The 17,528-nt window shown below is 43.1% G+C and overlaps 1 protein-coding gene and 1 pseudogene across 21 annotated transcripts in view; one reads left to right on the forward strand and one right to left on the reverse strand.

Annotated features, from left to right (window-relative positions):
* The window catches only part of TNRC6C (trinucleotide repeat containing adaptor 6C), a 599,421-nt gene that overhangs the window by 233,491 nt on the left and 348,402 nt on the right, over nucleotides 1-17,528 (forward strand). For 20 of the 21 annotated variants that reach the window (XM_078385974.1, XM_078385967.1, XM_078385970.1 and 17 more), the window contains exon 3: nucleotides 7,381-7,442. The exons of the other annotated variant lie outside the window; for it this stretch is intronic. In XM_078385974.1, the coding sequence (XP_078242100.1) occupies nucleotides 7,381-7,442 (62 nt within the window). The remainder of the gene's footprint in view (nucleotides 1-7,380; nucleotides 7,443-17,528) is intronic. 21 annotated transcript variants of the gene reach the window in all.
* LOC110075054 (mitochondrial import receptor subunit TOM20 homolog pseudogene) lies at nucleotides 10,597-11,245 on the reverse strand (annotated as a pseudogene).

Genomic DNA, 17,528 nt, shown 5'->3' on the forward strand with positions numbered 1-17,528 from the left:
AGTAAATATTATGCTATGCTTCATGAACCAAATATTTTTGTCTCAATTTCTGTTGTACATCTGTTTTTACCCCAGCTATTAAAGGCAGAGGATTCTTGTTCCCTATTTTATTTGTCTGTCCTGCATGGTTATAGTTCACACTTGTGCCCAAAGAGGAGATGTAGGATAGACCTGAGTAATCTTTGTTCTTCTGCATGCTTTAGACTACAACTCGCCTACTCTCTTGCCATCTGGCTGTGGAGCCAGAGGTTGGGAGTTTGATTTCCCACTGTACCCCTTGACAAGGGCTGGTCTTGGTGATCCATAGGGTCCAAGATTATTATTGGCCATGCTAGGGTGGTCTTCTGAGAATTAAAGTCCGGAAAGGTCTAGAGGGCCACAGGCCCTCCATCCGTGATTTAGGATAAGAAGATAATGGATGTCTGGTACACAAAACTGCTTGTGGCATCCACGCAATCACCATATTGTTTGTGCCTGACCGTCCTGTCTTTGGGAATGCTCCTTGACCCATGTGGAGGATGCATTATGTCAGCCAGATGTTTGTACACAGTTACACAGGCATATGTGGTTTCTGTGATGAAGGGGAGATATTTTTGAGCTTTTTCATCACGGCAATTGGATGCATCTTTCACATAATCCTTTGCATGCACATCCTATGGACATCATCCAAAGATGATTGTGAGAACTATCTGCATTGCATTGTCTTCTGCTTCCTGTCCTACTAAGCATACTTTATAGAAAGCTTTTTACAAATGTGTTAATAAACCCCAGGGAGATTTTCTCCTGAACCAATATGGCCAGGATAGGTCAGCAACCATTTCCAGACCTTGAGGTGAATGTGCAAGTGAAATGGTTTGCAGGAGACTTCCATCTGCCTAAAAAGCTACTGGGACCATAAGATGAGCACCTCTTCAGCAAATGCTTGATTTAAAGGGAAATCTTAATTCCATTATCCTCAAGGAGCCACCTTTTGTGCTTTTAAGATAGATAGTTGCAGCTTTCCTGAGTGTCTCTCCTCGTGCTGGACTGAGGCCCACCCAGTCACCTTTCCTGCCCCATTTAGCTTTCACATGGCAGCATGACATGCCTGCTGGAAATAGATCTTGAACGAGGAAAGCTGCTCTTTTGATGGTCACCAGGCAACCATAAACCACCTGGCTTCTTGTTGATTATTCTGGTGAGAAAACCAATCTCCTTCTAATTTTCATTCTGGAGAATGCTGAATTCAAACTGATGATGCTGAAACTGTCATCTCACAAATAGCTACACAAATGCCTTAAAACAAAGCAGCATCAAAGCGTCAGCTTGTAAATACCTTTAACCCCTCTGTGCAGAAAAAAAAATCACCTCTTTTGTAAGCAATAATTCATCCCTTTGGCCTAAAAGCACTGGAAATACTCATAATCAGTCTCCTTTCTCACACTCCTTTTTATTACAGCAAGGGCTTTTGTATTTTTTTTAATGGAGTTGCTAATTAATTTTAAGCCTCTTTGTGTTAAAGCCTGCAAGAGCTGGATTTACCTAGTGCTAGGGAGCCATCTGCTGTGATGCAGAAAGACTATTTCCTTGCGGAAGTTCCCTGCTTACCTGAGTGGCAAAGAGGAGAGATGGTTCTTGACACCTTGCCCCCCCTCCCTAGGAATATCAACCTATTTTTATTTTCATAAACACCATGGTTGATTCTGTTCTGCATAATAGGTTGACTCCTGGGTTGAGATGGGCATCAACCTGGATTCAGAACATCATGCCATGTGCTCCCTTCCCCTGCCTCCCCAGCTGGATCTCCCCCCCTCACCAACCAGCACGTGCCACTCTCCTCCTCCTCCTCCTTGGCTATTTGACCAGTCTCTGGCAGAACGCAGGCTTCCCTGCCACACCTCCTTGGCTGATTGCCCCCTCAGGAAGGCAGGACAGGCTCCTGGCAGGGACTGATTGAACAGTCAAAGAGGAGGATGCTCTAACTGATCATTGGCCAGGGAGGCAGGGGAAGGAAAGATGCAGTACCTGTGCCACATGTACGAACCAGCACGAACCTCTGAACTGAAGTTCATGCCTGTCTCTATTCCTCAGCAATGCAACCTCTGGATTGGTGGGGTGAAGTTGTGCCCAACAAAAACTGTTGGCCTTCTAGGTGCCAGATTTTATTACGTGGAAGATTTTTGATGTCTATATATCTGCTTGGCCGTGTCTAGGGACATTTGGTTGAGACAGATCGCTACAATGGAGGAGGAAATAGATTTGTCACAGCAGGTTAAGAGGCAGCAGCAACAGAGAGGAAGAACAGCAGGCTGGGACACTGTAAAGATTGATAGTGGTACCCAGCAAGAGCCAAATTATTTATTTATTTATTTATTTATTTACAATATTTTTTAGCCGCACCATTGCCAGTGGACTTCTGATTCCAGTCCCGGCAGTATTTGAACATATTGTTGTCCAGGCTCAGCTGGGCTTTCCTGCTGCACCAAGGGGTCACAAAAGGAGGCCCTGTGGTGCTGAGCAGCAGGAAAGCCAAGCTGAGTGTGAGAGCCAGAGTGTGAAGATGGAGCATTTGCTCAGTACACAAGCAGCTCCAAGAGAATGAAGCAGATCATCTGAAATCTTGAGTATATAAGGCAGTTCCGGATGCACATGGATTCCAACATTCTAAGTAAGTCAGGAACGGCAAACTTGGTGGGCTTACAGGGCCAAATCCTTTGCCCCTGGACCTTGCTGTGGGCTGCACCACGCCTGAAAATGGCTTCTCCCTCCCCCCCCCCCCCGTTGTTATAAAAATGATGAGAAATTGTCATTGCCAGTTTGGTTTTCAGGGCAAATTCACCATTTCCAGAAGGCTCTAGGAGTGAAACAGGACTTTAAAAAAAAAACACCTCCATCAAAAAATAATAATAGTAAAAGGCCCTCAAGTGGCTTTCAGGGCCACAACATTTTTTGCACAAATTGAATCAATAAGGCAAATTGGATAAATTGCACAGATTAATGAGTGGCTGCTTTAATTGGTTTTTTTTTTTAATGGATTGTTGTACCTTACTGCTTTAAATGCATTTTTGGTGTTGCTTTTGTCTTTGACTGTTTTATTTGATTGTTAGTATTTGTATACTTAGTCTTTTTTTAGCTTTAAATGTTGTCTTTTAATGATGTAAGCTCCCTTGGGTCTTTTGTAATGAGAAAATATGTTAAATAAAAATATTTTAAATAAAATAAACTGTTTAAACAATAGTAGCTACTTTGTTGCATGGGAGTTTAAATATTAGAAGCATAGGATAGATAGTTTGGCTCCTTTTGACTGATCAACCAGTCTTTCTATGCTCTCTCTCTCTCTCTCTCTCTCTCTCTGTGTGTGTGTGTGTGTGTGTGTGTGTGTGTGTGTGTGTGTGTGTGTGCGTGCGTGTGTGCGTGCGTGCACACGCACGCCTTGCTCACTAAGGACAAAGAGATTACTTCTGTGCAGAGGCATTTTGTCCATCTTGTGGAAACCACTGTGGGGGTGAGGAAAGAGGGCTCCTTGCCTCTCTCTCATGCCAGATGAAATGTCAGGCTCAGTGATTGCTAGCATAATTATTTGCCCACCTAGAGAATGCAAGAAAAAGACACAGGAACCACTTTGGCATTGGCATGACTCCATTAACAAGAAAAGAGAAGCTGAGATGGCAGGAGAAAGGCAGACCCTAGCATCCTAAAGGGAATGATTCAAAATGCATACTGGAATGCCAGTCTTCATCTACACACACACAGACATGCACTCAGTCCTAGTAGGGTGACTAACAGGAGTCTGTAAAAGAAGGAAAAAGACAGAGCCCAGGCAACATGCTGTAGCAACAAAAGCCCTTCACCTCACACTGCAGCTCTTAAAAAGCAGGGAGAGCAGATTGATGACATCACTTAGAGACTTTCCCCAGTGCCTCAGTGATAGAGTGTGCAGGAGATACCTTGGGCTTTGTTGGAGAACAGAATTGTCACTCTCTTCCTCCTTTGGCAGCAGCTCGGGATCCTTCTTATCAAATCAAATAAATCAAATCAAATAAATGAAATAAATTTGTCATCGTAAGTATATACATAGTACACCCATACAACGAAATTCACACAGACACCCAGAAACCAGATCCACATGCACACACATAAAAAATCCCCGAACACTCCCCACCCACTAAAAATCCCCCACTAAGAGTACAAACATCTACACCGCAGGCTAAGTAACACAGTCCAACTAACTATTCACTACTGGTGGTCTTTAAGCTCATTATTAAGTGTAATTATAGCTCTGAGATTAAAACTATTCAGAAAAGGTGTGGTCCAAGTCTTAATTGTTCTATATCTTCTGCCAGACAGCAACAGTTCAAAAAAGTTGTAAGCAGGATAGGAAGAGTCTCTAAGGATGTTGTGTGACTTCCTCAGACAGCGGGATGTGAAGATGTCATCCAGGGTTGGTAGCTGGAGCCCGATGATATTCTGGGCAATTTTAATGGTTCTCTGTAGAGCTTTTTTGTCCACTACAGAGCTGCTCCCAAACCATACCAGAATGCCATAGGTTAGGACACTCTCAATGGTGCTACGATAGTATGACAGAAGTAAATGCTGAGATAGATTTAACTTGCCGAGCATTCTCAGGAAATGCAACCTCTTCTGTGCCTTCTTCACTAGCATGTTGGCATTTATAGTCCATGACAAGTCCTCTGAGATGCAAGTGCGCAAAAATTTAAAACTACCAACTCTCTCCACTTCCTTGCCATTTATGTACAGTGGTAAATGTACATTTATCTTCTTCCTAAAATCAATTATGAGTTCTTTAGTTTATTTGATGTTAAGTATAAAATTTTCTTTACACCACAGTATCAACCCATGTACTTCCTTTCTGTAAGCAGACTCATTTTTCTTATTTATGAGCCCCACCACTGTCACATCCTCCACATATTTAATAATTGCATTGGTGTTATACAGTGGGGTGCAATCATGTGTGTACATTGTATCAGAGTAGAAGAATGGTGAGATCCCATCCTTACTGACTGTGGCCTGTCTGTTATAAGGTACGATCCCTCTTTCTCTGCATCACTTAAAAGATTGTAACATGTGAATCCCATGAATGCTGGATTTAGCACAAAGGATCATTGGGGGGTGCTGCTCCACAGTGTGAGAACCCCTGGGTTCATTGGCTGTATCACCTTAGAAATGAACAAATAGCCCTGATTTGGTTAGTGTTTGGGCAATTATTGTGCCCATGCCTAAATTGCCACATTTAAAACCACTCCAGAGTTAAGATATGAGGTACGACAACCTAACTTTTAATTGAGGTGCACATCAGAAGGTGCATTACTTACATTAAGTAGATTTGATACAGGGTGAATTTACATTTTGCATTATTATGTGATGCATCGACAGAAAAACTGAACAACCACAACCAGACCAATAACATCACCCCTCCAATGTTCCTTAGCAGCTGCCATTTTGGCTCCATGCTAGGATTGTTTATATTTGGATCTCCCCCCCCCCCCGGTGCAAATTATTCTCCTTGGTGTTGCCAGGACATGTATCATGTTAGAGGCAGCATTTGGAAAGATCTACCAGGTCAAAGAGAAGACAGGGTTGAGATCTGGTACTGTATTTATTTGGCATTTCTCAGAGCCTAGTATTTCAGAAAGTAACAAACATTTATACAGCGGTGCCTTGACTTACGAACAGTCTGACCTATGAACAATTTGACTTCCGAACAGCTCCGGCAGCAAAATTTTGCTTTGACTTGCGGCTGGAGCTTTGACCTGTGAACGGAAAAGGCAGGAAAAAGGGGCAGGAAATTCAAATACATTAACCCTTGTTGGTGAAGAGGCTGCTTCCTTGTAGCTCTTTCCACTCCCCCCCCCCCAATGGTTAGAACAGGGGGTCAGGGAACTTTTTAAGTTTTAGAGTACAGGAAAGTACTGTACTGGGAAAGGGATGCAGCGGCTCGGCCACTGCTGGGTCCCATTCCCGCCAGGCCAGGGACCGAGTGCAGCCCATCTTTGGCAGATGGCTCCTCCGCTGCTCTTCGGAGCTCTTCGCCCGATCCCGCCACCGCCACTGGGTCCTGTTCCCGCTGGGCTGTGTTCAGTCCCTGGTCTGGTGCGAACGGAATTACATAGTATTACATGTTTGAAGAACCTGCTGCTTTACATTCTCTCTAACACATTCTCTCTTTTAAACTCTTTACTGATATTACATGCCATCTTCTAAAAATCTTATTGTTCAATTATTGCACTTCAACATTCACACACCTCATTCTACCATCCTGGAAACACATGTCCCACACTGTTTGTTCAGTTTTATCATTTAAACATATTTCTCACGACAGCCACAAGCCTTCTGATATTCTACAAAGCATTCTCAGAAAGGCTAGATAAATTAATGAGAATTAACTGATGGTGACATGTGGTCGTTTTAATCAGATGTCATAAAAAGGATGTTCCATGAAATGGGACTTCCAAAACCAGGTGTGGAAATGTCTTGACTAGTAATTTAGAAACATTTGCTATTTTGAATATCAATATTCAACACAAGGAAAAAGTGACTGAAATCCTGTTGCTATAAGGTATGCCACATAATTCTGATGATGTCATTAGCAATAGTGATTTTTTCCCCCAGAAATTAAACATTTGTTATTTCAACCTGAAAAGTCCCGAGGCTTCTGTGTAAACACTTTCATCATCAAGAAGCATGTTGGGGGCTGAAGAACTGGAGGGGGAAGTATTTAATTACTGAATATTGCCACCGCTTGGATAATTTTGGTTGTGCCTTTTCAGTAATTAAAGACTTCCCATCCTGTCCCACAGCTTCCAGTGACTTCCCAACAAGGAACATGAATATATGGGAACTTCGGGACCTTTGGAGGAGAAATGAGAAATGCTTAAATCCCCCTCTAAACTGCTGCTTGCTGATAGCATCGCCAGCCTTAACCCAGCATAATTTGTTGCGACAGGATTTCAGCTGGTGTACTTACACTTTAATTAAAATCCCTAGCTTTCTTGCCATTTAATTATAATTGTATCATGAATACATGTTTCTCTATTTTTGAGCAAACCCATCTGGACATAGGTATTATCAACAGAAGTGAATTGGTGGGAAAGATCTAGTGGGTTATTTCTTAAAGGTAAAGCATCTTTTGCTTTACTTTTCTGGAAACTTATTATGTTGCTTGAATTGTGTCTCAGGTGATATCTTGGTCTATTATGTCTATCACAGTGCAGGATTCCATAGAACAGATACTACTATATTGTGCTTAATCATTATTTTCCTAATGTTGATCTCACAGCACTTGTCATCTAAATGTGGCAAAATTCCTTACTTTTGGGGAAATGGCATATTTCCATTTTAGTTCAGCGATGTATTTTATTTTATTTTTCTTCTATCTTTTAGCAACAAGTAAACCATCAGATAAGTCCTTGCCAGAAAGCAGCCTTTGAAGGAGTCAAGAGCAGGTAGGGATTTCATTGAACACGACATCCACGTGGCAGGTTCCTGTGTGGGTTTTTAAGGTGACATGGGGGCTCGAGAACTTTTTTGTCCTGTCCTGTTATATAATTTCCCAGCATGAATCGGCATGCAAGGTTTATTGCCTTGGAATGAAGATGAAGAGTTGCTGCTTCTGCTGGCCTAGTGGGAATTTTCAGCCAAAAATTATCATTTTGAACCTTTCTGATAGAGAACATGAATTGGAAGGACCCTCCTCCATATTTCAAAATGCACTGAGTCATTAATTCACTTGGGTTCGAAGAGGGCACCAGAGAAGGCATCAGATGAGGTTCTAGGTGCAGAACCTGGTTCTTTCATAGCAGCTTGAAAGGGGAAGGAATCAAGGGCAGCTCTCACTTCCCTGGCTCTTCCTTCTCCCTACCCCCATGCGGTTACACAGGGTTATGCCTCATTGTCTGGCTGACGTAACAAGTAAAAACCCAGAGGGCTGCATCAAAAGCCTTGTCCCGATTGGATCACAAGCAAATCTGGTAGGGTGCACATTGCAGGCCATCCATCTGGCATGTAAGATGCTGCTGATGTCGCTCTGGTCCATAGAAGATAGGAGGTTGCTAAGTCTGCACCCATTGCTTTCTCCAACAGTAAAGTTGGAGCCCTAGGCTTCCCATAGATACCAGCTAGCCTTTCTGGAAGGAGTAAGAGAGACTGACTATATGCAATAGGGGGGTGGGGTGGGCCATGGGGTTCCCGATGCTTTGTTTGGAGGAGGCTTTGACATTTCACTAGGTTCCAGCAAAGTGGAAAACCTACAATTTTTCAACACCCCATTTGTTAATTCTCTCGGTCCCCTGGCCCTTTTCTCCATCTCTCCATGACCATTGGATCCCCTTTTCTCTTGATCTCATTGTTGCCATGGCCACACTGTATCCGTTACATCTCTACTCCTGTTACCTCTCAGTCACTTCACTCATATCACAGGAACTCAGGCAACGATTGGGAGAACTTTCAGAAAAACAGTTGTCAGACTGGATGTGTGTTACAAGCAATCTCGTGCTCATTTGTGACTAATTGTATTGTAAGCTAACAGGGGGGTAATGTCTCTCTTTTAACACAGAGTAGGGATTACCTTTTTGGTTTGGGGGCTCTGACTTCCCTCAGTGCCAGAGGATAAATGTCACGCATTAACCGGTTTTCAGTGCATTCCAATGGTTTTGTTTGTTTGTTTGTTTGTTTGTTTGTTTTTGCTTGGCGACGATTTCGCTTAACAGCGATTTTCCTGGAACAGATTATCATCGTCAAGCGGGGCACCACTGTATTGAAAGGTTAAACCAGAACTTTCTGCAATAGTCCTATTGTTTCTGATAATGATGTCCCATGACTTGTGCTGTTGCCCCCTGCTTTGTTGTGAGTGTTGACATAAATAGGAGGAGAAGGTGCTTCATTTCACAAACTGCTCACTTGTAGCAACCAAGTGTTTGTGGTTTTAAATGACTAAAACAGTAAAGAGTTACAGTAAAGTTCACTTTTTAAAGAAATAAAAGTATAACAGCAACTAACACTGTAGGATTTGTTGTGTAACTGCATCCAATTACATTTAAAATGTAACTTTCCAGCCTCTGAGATAATCTTCTGAGCCAGATTCATCTTGAGATTATTTGAGTGAGAGAAATATGTATGCGGTACATTTCCTCAGCCATTGGGGATCGGGCGGGGGGAGGAATTGTGCTCAGACACACTTTTGACAACTATAAATGGATGGTTGTAATGGAGAGAGTGACATAATTTACTGTTTTCTAATGCATTTTTAAAATGCTTTAAAGTTTTTTGAATTAGCACAATTGTAGTATTCTATCTTTAATTGCATTTTAATATTATAATTATTGCATCTTTCTTGGTATCTGGGGTATTTTAAATCATTTTATAAAGTCTCCTGAGTCCCTGCAGTGGGAGAAAGTTTGAATAGAAGTGAAACAAGTGAACATGTGAGCTCAATGTGTTTTATATATATCTATATGGCCTAACACCATATATATATTTAAATCCATATCCATATACAAAGTACCAAGTGAACTTGATTTTAATCAAGTTGATTTAAATCAATTATTTTTTTAAAAAATCAAATTTATTTAAATCACAATAGAAATTTTAAAAATCTGATATTTTGACCATTTTAAAAAATCAGTTTTTAAAATTTAAATCATGATTCAAAACATAATTTAAATCAATTTGATTTTTTAAAAAAATCATTGGTTTTTATCTACCCTGCAAAGTACTAATGTTCCTTTCAAGATCAGGGTAGGGAGCCACAGTCTTCTCAGAAGATTACAGATCTGCACACCTGTTTTCCACAGCCTTCTTTCCCTAACACACTGTAGTCAACAGATCTGCAATGTTGATGTATTGGAGGAACACACATTTTAGGAAAGGTTTTTAATGCCTTAGCTTTGGTTTGTTGTTGTTGTTTTTCAAAACTATGGAACAGTTAATGTTACAGCTTTATATCTTTTATGTGTAGTGTTACAACTGTATAGATAATAAATGACAGTAGTGATACTTTTTATAACTCACTAGGATATACAGTATTTATACAATGTGTTATTCAAAGTATGCTTTGCACATGTTGTTATGTGACATCAAGTCACCTCTGACTTATACCCTGTTTCCCCTAAAATGAGACCTAACCTTAAAACTAAGCCCTAGTATGATTTTTCAGGATGCTCGTAATAGAAGCCCTACCCCAAAAATAAGCCCCAGTTGAGTGACACCCCAGCCTCCACCCTTGTGCAGCAACCAGAAGAAGAAGTGACTGTATCTGAATAAATGTTGATGGTTGTACATGAAAAAAATAAAACATCCCCTGAAAATAAGCCCTAATGTGTTTTTTGGAGCATTATGTCTTATTTTCAGAGAAACACGGTAGCAACCCTATGGATGAGCAATCTCCAAAATGTCCTCAACTGCCCTGCTCACTCTTGTAAACTCAAGAGTCCCCTTTGGGGAATCCGTCCATCTCATATTCAGTCTTCCTCTTTTCTGCCTTCCACCTTTCCCAGGATGATTGCCTTTTCCAGAGAATTCTGCACATTTTTGCCTGCAGAGATAGTTCAGGCTTGATTTAATCTAGGACCCACTTGATTTGCACTAGATAATAAAGTCCAGTCAAGCCAACCTGTTCAAAGTTAACATTAACAGTGCATTAACACTATTGTACTCCTTTATCCTGTTCCTCCCACTCTTCACAATGTTCACCTTTTGAGCTAAAGATTCACTTGCTTTTCCAACCGAGATTTCTAATTCTGCATCATCTTCAGCCAATGACTCTGCTCTTACAGTTCTCCGGGTTTTCTTGGGAATTCAATTAGAGAGGCATCTGGAAAACTGGTGGTGGAGGAAGAGTCTGCTGTAGAACCTGTAGGCACTGCTGTGGCTGTCCACAAATAGCAGTGGCCTTTGTCACATGGCTAGCACTCTTTTCTGTCTCTCCTCATGCTACTAGTTCCTGGGCCAGCTGTATTCCTTCAAGGAAGGAAACTCTCTAACAACTCTAACATCTTTTAGATCAGGCAGCTTGGAAAGTTCTGCTGTCTCTTTGGTAAGCTTCTGCTTCTTCCTTCCTTTCTGTAGCCAGTTCTTGAAACTGGTTATTGGGTTTACTTCTGCGACTGAAGTACTGTAGATTCAATAACCAGTGAAAAGGGCTCCGCAAACCTCGGCAGCAATGGGGCTGGTCTTGTTCCCCATCATCCTGCCTTTCTAGCCAGACTTGTACTTCACATATACAGTACTTTGGAGAAGGCAGAGCACAAGAAGGACGGAATAATATTTTGTCTGGTCACTATGATATCAGTAGTTACAGTAGGATCCCCACAGCCACAAGATTGGTATCCACAGTTTCAGTTATCCACCATTTACCTCAGCCCTATACCAAATACAAGGGAGAGGGCCTTGTGGCCTTTGTCCCACCTTTTTGAAGGTTGTATATAGGGTATATACTATTGTTAGTTTCAGGTATTCATGGTGGATCGTGGAACAGATCCCACACAAATATGGGGGAACTACTGTGTTTACAAATCAGACAGCTATAGTAACACCTGCATTGTGGATGCACTAAGGGTGCAGCTGGACTACTGAGTAGATGACCAATGAATATAAATCAGACACACACCATTAAAGTAATAACCACCGCAAAGAGCACAACATCTATAATACAATGCAAACATGTTCAGAATTTGGGGGGAGTGGGCACATTTCCAAGGTTTTGCTTCTTTACTGCTCCTAACCTGTTTTTCAAAAATAGTCAGATTTTAGCCCCGGGAAATCTGAATTCTGTGTTGTGTATAAATTATGTAAATTAAGCAATGAACAAATAAGTATTTGCCAGTTTTACACAGTTCTGTTTGTGTTAACCACAGAGTAAAGAAAAGAGTGGTGGCTGTTACTGGAACTCTACTCTTGACCTTGAATTTGCCCTTGTCTCTTCTTTTCCTCACTCAACAGGCTTCAGGCATGAGTAGAAGCTACAGTCTACTCTATTCTATCAACCCATGCACAGTTAGATTAGATTAGTCATCCTTCAGTCTTGGGAGACTGTGGTAATGTGCTCTGTATGGAGGACTTGGAACAGCGTCTAGTGTGGCTGAGGAGGCCAATTCGAGAATGACAATCCCTTCCACACTGAAGACAAATCCAATCTGTCCCCTGCCCAGCTCCCTGATTTTGCTGCTTTCGGGACTGCCTCTTTGCCTCGGCCTGCTGGACAAGGGTCTCTTCAAATTGGGAGAGGCTGTGATGCACCACCTGCCTCCAGGCTGAACACTCAGATGTCAAGGTTTCCCATCTGTAGAGGTCCATTCCTAAGACCTTCAGATCCTGCTTGCAGGTATCCTTGTATCGCAGCTGTGGTCTCCCTCTGGGGTGATTTCCCTGCACTAATTCTCCATACAGGAGATGTTTTTGAAGTCGACCGTCAGCCATTCTCATGACATGCCCAAGCCAACGTAGACATTGCTGTTTCAGTAATGTATACATGCTAAAAAAGCCATCTTGTTCTAGGACTACTCTATATGGAACTTTGTCCTGCCAGGTGATACCAAAAATGCGTCGGAGACAACACATATCGAAAGTGTTCAGCTTCCTCTCCTACCGTACACAAAGGGTCCAGGACTCACTGCAGTACAGGAGTGTGCTCAGGACACAAGCTGTATAGACCTGGATTTTGGTATATGCCATCAACTTCTTATTGAGCTGTACTCTCTTTGTGAGTCTGCTTTACCAATTTGTTTATCCAGCTCAACATCTGTGCATATCAACCTGTGCACAGTAATATTAAACATTAACAAACACCCTCAAAAATATATATTGTATTCATTGTTTCCACCTTGAAGCTTTTGTCCTTCAGCTGTACCTATTTGCAATGATCACTTACTGGGAGCTTACTGGAGATATGAGTCCCTATTGTTCAGGGGCTCTCATGTTCAGTTTTGACTTTCTTTTATTATTTTAGCTGCTAAAGTTGTAATATAAAGAATCAGCCAAACAGGACACACCAAACATGTTTTTAAAGGCCTGCCATGTTCATGTAAGTAACCCTGTAAGTACTCTTTAAAGTAATCTTGCAGCAGTTACTAACCTGCTGGGCTAAATTCTGTTTAGATTATCTGGACATCTTTGCGATCTAAGGTTCTTGGATTTCCTAAATCTCCATCAGCTGTACGTGTCATCTCAGGGAAGAAGATTGCTGAGATGAACAGAGAAAGTTAAAAGGTATATCTTGATGTTGTGATGTGCTCTTACTTGGTAGACTGATGAAGCTTACAGAACATCATGAGACTCTCAGAGATACTAGAAACTTTCCACAGGGACATACTTGGACCCACACAAGGCAGGGAAATGAAGTTCATTAGGGCAAATGGACTGCCGGCTCACTCCCAGCCAGCCCATTCCTGCCTATCTGTTGACCAGACATGGAGGTTCAGAGCCATACCTATGTTCCCTTCCTGCTATGTATATGTGTGAGCAGCTGATTGCCTGCCTGTGCATGTGTTCATGAGTGTATCTTTAATTTAAACCTTGGCTCTGCTTCTAATTCTTTCTTCTGTTCAACTGTGCTATGACTTCTGCCCCTCAATCCACTGTGGGTTTCAGCCCTCACTGGTATGAGCGTCCTAACTCTCATGTTAAAACAGATGTGTTCTAAAACAAACAATGCATTAAAACCTCTGTGCAGTTAGTCTAGGACTATAATATGCCGGAAAACACCTTGTTCAAATGAGAACTGGCAGGGACTGTCCTTCCCTTGCTGTGGTGACAGTGGGACATGCAACCCCCATGGATCTCCTGGGCTCCTCAGTAGCACTGTCTAGAGTTGCCCATAGTATTCTTCTCAGCAGGCTTCCATCAGCTCCCCTAGAGAAAACAGTGGTGCTCCTGGACAAAGATTCCCTCTGCCACCTTAGGATCAGAAGATCAGCAGGAGGGACCAGAGGATTCTGATGATACTTTAGCTCCAATCTACAGGTAACCTGTAGTTTTTTTTTTTTTTAAAGTATAGGAGGCAGGATGAAGCCTTGTGGCACTCCATTGCAACCTTCCTAGAGGAAAGTAAAACCTCCCAGCATCACCATCCGAGACTGGCCCTTGAGGGATTATTAGAGCCTCTGCAAGGCAATGTCTTTCTATCCCATTCCAGCAAGACAGCTGAGAAGAACGCTGTGATCAGTGGTACAGTATCTCGTGCTCCAGGGAGATCCGGGAGAACCAAGAGGATTGTGTCAACCACTATTATCTGCTACTCATCCACTATTATTACTTGGGTTAGGTTGCCTACAAGAATCCCTAGATCCTATGATCACCTTCGGAAGTCAAAAGTCCTTCTCTGTAGCAGGCGACTCTCAAGCCTCTACCCATCCAGGCCTCTAAGAGTGCCCACTACCTTTCACCAAAACTGCTGCCACCAACCTATCCTTAAAACTGAAAAGGACAAGTGTTTCTTTCAAACAAATAAAGTGTTTATTGATCTGTACAAAATTAAAAGGGTAAATCACAGGTATTAAATCAGTTAGTCAATCACTGTTTCTCAGACACTAGCTCATACAATTTTCCCTCACTGACAGGCTCTTTCTCACTCTCTATCAATCTCTCTAATCACTCATCTTCCAAACTCAATCTGATCTCTCACATTACACACACCTTATATAACCCAGCTCCTCCCACTTCTGCACCACCCTCCCGTCCTCTCATTGGCTGAGGTTCCCCTGCCCAGCAGTGACGGACAAGTGAGAGCAGAGCTGTACGCCACATTCTCCAAGGGCTCACTCCTAATGGGACAAGAGGGGGCTACTAGAGAAAGGGCCCTCTTCAGCTGTAGCACCTCACAGAGAGTGCTTTACACAGAGAGGTCTCCCTATATTCTTGCAGCAGCAGGTGTGAACACCTCGTTATTTCACCAGGACTGTCTATGTTCAGAAACATATTTTATGGCTCTTTGGATGTAGGGCTCATGGAAGAGCAACCACTACCAGTGGCAACAGGTGCCCACTGAGACTGGTAGGGCAATGAGAGGGAAGCCAGAGTCAACAGTAGGTGGAGCCTTCTTGTTCCGGATTCATTTCCTTTCTCCTCCCTTGCAAGATCACTGCAGTCAACAGATCCTTAACATGTGGCATCTAACCAATTTGAAGAATAATTGCTTGTTTCAATGGCTTCCACAAGTTGTATTTGAACCTCTACAGAGTAGGGAGTGTGGCCACTATTACCCTTTGAAACCTCCCCTGCCCATTAGGAGGGGTAGGAGTGTAGGCTGAGCTGTTCTAGGCTGACTAGATATGACTGTCTACCTAGAATAGCTTCTTGTTCAAAGACAGAAGGTTAAAACTAAAGACATCTGCATCTACTCTCCTCTTCTTCTGAAAAACACGGACTTGCTGCCAACAGTCGTATTAAATGGTCCCGGTACCTCAGGTTGGCAGCAGAGCAGTTCCATCCCTTTGCTTCCACTTCTTGTGGCTTTGACAGCTCTCCTGGGAGTCTGTTGTCTAGCAGCCTTCCTTGGGGGGGGGGTGTCTCCTCAGACGGACAGCACAGACAGGCAACTGAGCCCGCCCACTAGGCTTCCTGCCCTGAGGTGATCTTCAGGCAGGAAAGCAGTGCTGGCGAGCCACTATGGGGTAGTGCTGTGTTGCTTTATTGGTGGTGTGTGTGTGTGTGTGTGTGTGTGTGTGTGTGTGTGTGTGAGAGAGAGAGAGAGAGAGAGAGAGAGAGAGAGAGAGAGAGAGAGAGAGAGAGAGAGAGAATTGGAGGAGCACAGTTTGCCACCTGTCTCGCCCTACCACCTGGGGTCAGAACATCTCCCCACGTTATTGAAAAACTCACAGATGTCAGAGTCACAGGGAAAATGCAGAATGTCAATGAGCAGGTGCTGTTTTATTATATCTAGTAGGAAATGAGTATTAGAAACATCAAGTCCAACCTCTTGCTCAGTTGCAAGAATCCCATGCTAAATACCTCAGTGTTGAAGCACCCTCAGAGTGGAGAAGCAGTTGAGAGTGGAAAATCCTTTCCTGCCTGCTGCTCCTCTGCTCCAGAAAAATTCTGTCCAAGACACCTCTTTCCCTGCAGAGATCTAGACTGTTGTTGCGATGATGTGCCATCACGTCACCTCTGGTTCATGGTGACCCTGTCAACGAACGTTTTCCAAAATGTCCTGTCCTCAGCCGCCCTGCTCTGGCCTTGCCAACTGAAGCCTCCCAGCATGATTGTCTTTTCCAGAGATTCCTGCCTTCTCATGAAGTGCCTAAAGTAGGACAGCCTCAGTTTCAACATTTTTGCCTCTAGAAACCATTCAGTCTTGATTTGATCTGGGACCCAGACATGTGCGTATTTAGAACCCTGCAAGTGAAAAGCCACTAGGAGGAGCAATTTGGAGAAAAAGTAAGAGGCGGGGAAAGGATAAATCCTTCTTTCCCTCCTCAGTGGCTTCTACCGTCTAAATTTCCATCTCTTGCAAATGCTGTTTTTCCACACACGCCTTCATCTTCGACTTCTTCTTTTTTGAAGTGCTGAATATTATTCCGTGCTTTAATGTCATGTTCAGTCAGCCTCCCATTTTCCCAGGCTACAACCGTTTTAACTACTCAAACTGCAGGCTGCAAACAGAGAAGCTGCTGCTGTCAGTAACTGGGCAGTTTGCTTAACTACACAGAGCACCACCGCTCCCTGCTTTTTTCCACATTTCATCCAGCCCTCTGGTTATCTGGGTCCAATCTTTTTTTTTTTAATTGGCCGGTCCATTTACTTAATGGATACGAATTGTTTGCGGTAAAATATTTGCTATGGTTTGCATACTGGAAAAGAATTGGAATTGAAATAACAGACTTTTTAATTGATAATATAGTATAGAATGAGCAATTCCAAAAGGAAGCCTATAGCTAGTTTAGATTTGGTTTTGTTGTCATCTATCACTGTATAGAAACTCTCACGGAGAGCGATATAGTGCCTTTGACCACCCTTCTCTCAAAGGGCCACAGTCTCCTGCTGATGGATGAGGGACTAGTGCTGGCAGAAACACTTTTATCCCATGATGCTGCCCTAAGGTGATAAGTAAACAACATGGGGGAGGATTGAAAAGGACAGAAAGATTCATTGTTCCTGTGGGAGAAACATGGCAGTACAAAGGCAAGACGGAGCGGCGAGGATGAATGGCTGAACTGAGAGAGACCCCTGGCTTCTTCCAGGTTCACACCGTCCCTTATCCAGAGGAAGGAGCAGCAGGGAGCGGGAAGGGATGGAGACGACGAAAGAAAGACAGGCCCCGTCGTGCTTTCCCTGGGTCCCTTTTGCTTTCTGCCACACTGTGTCGCCTATGCAGATTGTACCAGCGATGCAGCAGTGAGGAAAATGATAATGCGGAACTCCCGCTAGGTATGAGCGTACAGACAGACACACTCAGACACATACACAACCCCCTCCTCCTTTGGCTTCTAGCATTATGGCGGTGGGGGGGGAGGGAAGGGACCAGAGGGACCAATGACTGGTACCAAAGGAAGCTCACTCCCCATAAACATCAGCAGGGAAGCGCGGGGTTGCATTGTTCT

Source organism: Pogona vitticeps, chromosome 2, assembly GCF_051106095.1.
Source record: "Pogona vitticeps strain Pit_001003342236 chromosome 2, PviZW2.1, whole genome shotgun sequence".
Classification (NCBI taxonomy): Eukaryota; Metazoa; Chordata; class Lepidosauria; order Squamata; family Agamidae; genus Pogona; species Pogona vitticeps.